The 4,142-nt window shown below is 49.3% G+C and overlaps 1 protein-coding gene across 1 annotated transcript; it reads right to left on the reverse strand.

The window, feature by feature from the left end:
- Positions 1–2,173: 2,173 nt before the first annotated feature.
- On the reverse strand, positions 2,174–3,016 carry LOC108972169. The gene has a single exon (XM_018938681.1). It carries the CDS (start codon positions 3,014–3,016, stop codon positions 2,174–2,176), a length of 843 nt encoding a protein of 280 aa, XP_018794226.1.
- Positions 3,017–4,142: the final 1,126 nt, after the last annotated feature.

Raw genomic sequence — 4,142 nt, forward strand, 5'->3', positions numbered from 1 at the left:
AGGGTCCTTCTGTCGTCGTTGTTGTTGTGGCCTTACCCCTTATCCAGGAATATGCTGCCTATATCTAGTGGGGTGAAAGCAGAACTTGGCAAATGTTTCTTGTGCCATCTGTGAAAGCATCTTCCCTGCTCGTCTCTGCTGTCCTTCCTTATATTTCTGACAAGACTCACACTGGCGTACGTACTGGCTAATGTCACAGTACATTCCTGGCCAGTAATATCGGTTGGCGACTCGGGCTACCGTCCGGCGTATGCCCATGTGTCCGTCGCTAGGTATATCGTGATTCCTTTGTAGCACTCTTATCCGGAGGGGTTTAGGCACACATAGCTTCCAGGGTACAGCTTCTTCATCTTGGGATCGACACGGAATGTGGCGATAAAGTTGGCCATCTTTTTCCATGTAATCCGCGTACTTTTCGAGGTTTGCGCGTACTTTCTCTACTCGCTTTCGCCACCATTTACATTGTGGAGTCATCGTTGTCGCCTGTCTTATGGTCTCTAGCGGCTGTCGGGATAGTGCGTCTGCTACTTGGTTAAGTTTGCCTTTGGGATACTCGATGTCGAAGGTGTGCTGCTGTAATTCTAAAACCCATCGTGCTATATGACCGGAAGGATGGAATTCAGCCACTTCAGTGACATATGATCGGTTATCACCTTGAATCGATATCCCTCTAGATAGGGTCTCATTTTCCAAATTCCCCAGACAATGGTGAGGCACTCCTTTTCGGTAGCTGAATAGTTTTTCTCTGCATCGTTTAATTTTCGGCTGGCGTAGGCTATTACGCGTTCGCCTCCTTCAAGGTTCTGTGTGAGCACAGCACCCAGACCGTTGTTGCTAGCGTCCGTCTGTAAAATGAATGTCTGGCTGAAATCCGGACATGCTATTACGGGAGCCTCCGTTAACTTCTGCTTGATGCTTTCAAATGCCGATTGTTGCTCAGATCCCCATTTCCAATGTTTCCCTTTCTTCAATAGAGCTGTGAGCGGCTGAGTCGTGGTTGCGAAGTCGGGTAGAAAGCGGCGATACCAGAAGGCTATCCCAAGTTATTGACGTACTTCTTTCACGTTAGTTGAGGGCTTCAGCTTCTGGATTGCTGCAACTTTCTCGGGATCGGTGTATGTGACCTAAGTATCGGAGTTCTCTCTCGAAAAATTCGCACTTTTCAGGGTTAATTCGAAGGTTGTTCTGCTGTAGTCTCTTCAGTACCTTTCGTAAATTTTGTATATGCTCCTCGAATGTAGAGCCTATGACGATTATGTCGTCGAAGTAAGCGAAGGCGTGTGGTTCCATTTCAGGGCCTATGACCTGGTCGAGTATTCTTTGGAACGTTGCTGGTGCCGAATGTAAGCCGAATGGCATGACGCGCCATTGAAATAGGCCACGCCCAGCTACGGTAAAGGCTGTATATGGGCGGCTGCCTTGCTCCAAAGGTATCTGCAAGTAGCCGTTCTTAAGGTCCAGACTACTAATGTACTTTGCTCTTCGCAATTTGTCAAGCATGTGCTGTATCCTAGGTAAGGGGTATGCGTCGGGTACGGATCGGGCGTTGAGTTGCCGATAATCCACGCATAAACGCCACTTACCGTTCTTTTTCCGAGCCAATACAATCGGCGTGCTGTGTGGGCTGTGAGACGGCTCGATACATCCCTTTGACAGCAGCTCGTCGATCTCGGCGTTTATAATGGCCTGCATCGCCGGGTTCCTTGGAAAATATCGTTGCTTGATAGCAGGCATGTGTCTGGCGTAGTAGGGATCACGTTGTTTACTGCTTCTGATGATAGGGTGCGGGAGGCTGTTGATTGATGAACATCTGACGGTTTCAGCACGACCTGGTGACCTCCGCAGGATACTATAGCTCCCGTGCTCCCCAGCGTATCCAATCCGAGTATGACGCCATCAATCCCTCCGGGCATCACGTATAACACTGCCTTTAGCGATGTCTGTCCGAGTTGAATGTTGGTTTCCACGGCGTCGAAAATCTTGCCGGTGATGCCATCGGCCATCTGTATTTCGATAGCTACGGTCACCTTCTTACCATTCCTGGTTGCGTCCATACGTTCTGCAACTCGTGGTGATATGAAACTTTGCGAGGCGCCAGTGTCAATGACGGCTTCCACCGGTTCTCCGCCAAGCGTGATTAGGGTGTGTAGCCAGTCACGCTCCTGATGCATAATTACTGGTCTTTTCGAAACCCTTGGTCGTTTTCCTGTTGCTGATGACAACACTCTTTCGTTAGCACGTCCGTTCGACCACACTCCCTGCAAAATAGCTTCCTGGGATTACGACATCTCCTAGCATGGTGTCCTTCCTGGCCACATCTCAAGCATATATTTCCCGGCATAAAGGCTCTGCTCGTAGATGGTTGCTGACGATGCGCATCGACCGTAGTGTTATGTTGGGGAGACGCGTGCTGTTGTGGTGGACGTAGTAACGGCTTACTTGCATTTCTCACCTCGTGGTCATCTATGATGTGTCTCGTCATCTCACGTCTAGGTGGTTCTACTCCTCGTCGTTGTCCTTCATATATACCTTCGTACTCCTCTGCTAGTGTGATGAGTTCGGCTAGAGTCTCGAAGTCTCGCCGCCGAATGTAGAGCAGATAATCGGTGTGACTGTTTCGAAAAATTCTCTCCAGTCGCTCCTCCGGATTATAGCCAGCGCGTCGCTTTAAGTTCTGCATAGCCAGAACGTAGTCCTTGTATTTTTCTCGTACGTGTTGTCTTCGTTGCAGTATGTTATCTTCCAGGCGTTCGAAGTAACGTGCTGGTAAGAAGAAACGCAGAAAGTCCTTTTTGAAAGTGGWCCAACTCTTCCAATGTTCGTTATTGTTGCGATACCATTGGAGAGCGTTACCGCACAGTAATTCGGGCATGGTTCTCGGAAGGATGTCAACGTTTATCATGTAGACTTCGGAGAGCTCTTCCAATCGCTCAACGAACGCTAATGGATCTCGCCCACCGTCGTATTTCACGGACCACTTCCTCACCTGGTCGATGATAGGTGCGAATGTGACCATGTGGTTCTGTTGAAGTACCCTGCTCATTGGTGGCGGCTGTAGCCGTGATGATTACGCGAAAGTGCTCGCGGTCCCTCTGTCTTGCTCTGGTGGGAATGTTGTCTTCTGATCGCCTTCGTCTCGTGAAGCGATCTCACTTGCTTTGTATGTAGCTTCCATTTTTAAAAATGTTTCCCCTATTTCGGGGTCTTCGTGCGCCTTGGCTGCCAATATAGTTATGCGCTTACGAATCTCCCGCGTTATGCCTATTTGGTCAACTCCCAGACTCTGCGCGAAGGAGATTAGTTGCTCCTTGGACACATTGTCAAACCACATGAGATCTGCCATTTCTTTATTAAACGATTTACTGATGTTACACGATCCGCAGGGTCCCTGCTCGGGCGTCAATTGTAACGAAGCTTTTTGCTGCCCCTGCTTCTTACAAGTATAAATTTCTGAGGTATACTCGCCGTGTCCAGGGTTCGTTAAAATGAATTTGTAAATACTGGGGCTCTTCTGCGAATCGTACTTTATTTATTTTAACTTATATATTTTAGTTAAAGTTACCAAATTATCCCCTGCGTTTTACTGTCGTCGCCCGAGGAGAGTGCTGTCAGGGTAACGGTTCCGTGTGGTCCGTTAGGACAATTGCTGTCCTATACCACGGCAATCACGCTCGCCTGCTTCTACCGGCGCTCGCGCGGGATTCGCTGACGATATCCTGCGACGTGCGTTGACGTTCCCGTGCTACGACGACTGCGCCCGACTATCTCTGCCGGCGCTCCTGTATGCTTTGATGACGATATCCTGGCGTATACGTAGACCCTCGCGTGCTACGACGACTACGCCTGGCTACTTCTGCCGGCGCTCGTGTAGGCTTTAATGATGCTGTCCACGTTACACTCGCGTATTACTCTGGTGATGTCCTGTTCGACCACCTTTGCCGCGTAAAGATACCGGATCACGGAAGACTGCATCAGCGATCGCGATGTTAAAGGTTGAGTTGGTCAGAGGATAAACTCACTACCAAGTTCACCCTTAACAGATGGCGATTACAAGTCAGAGTACCAAGACTAGCTAGAGGATAAACTCACTGCGTAGTCTGATGCTGAACGTGTATACGCTGTCACAGTCCCGTGCTGACTCC

Source organism: Bactrocera latifrons, unplaced genomic scaffold (genome assembly GCF_001853355.1).
Source record: "Bactrocera latifrons isolate USDA-ARS-PBARC rearing strain unplaced genomic scaffold, ASM185335v1 scaffold_382, whole genome shotgun sequence".
NCBI lineage: Eukaryota > Metazoa > Arthropoda > Insecta > Diptera > Tephritidae > Bactrocera > Bactrocera latifrons.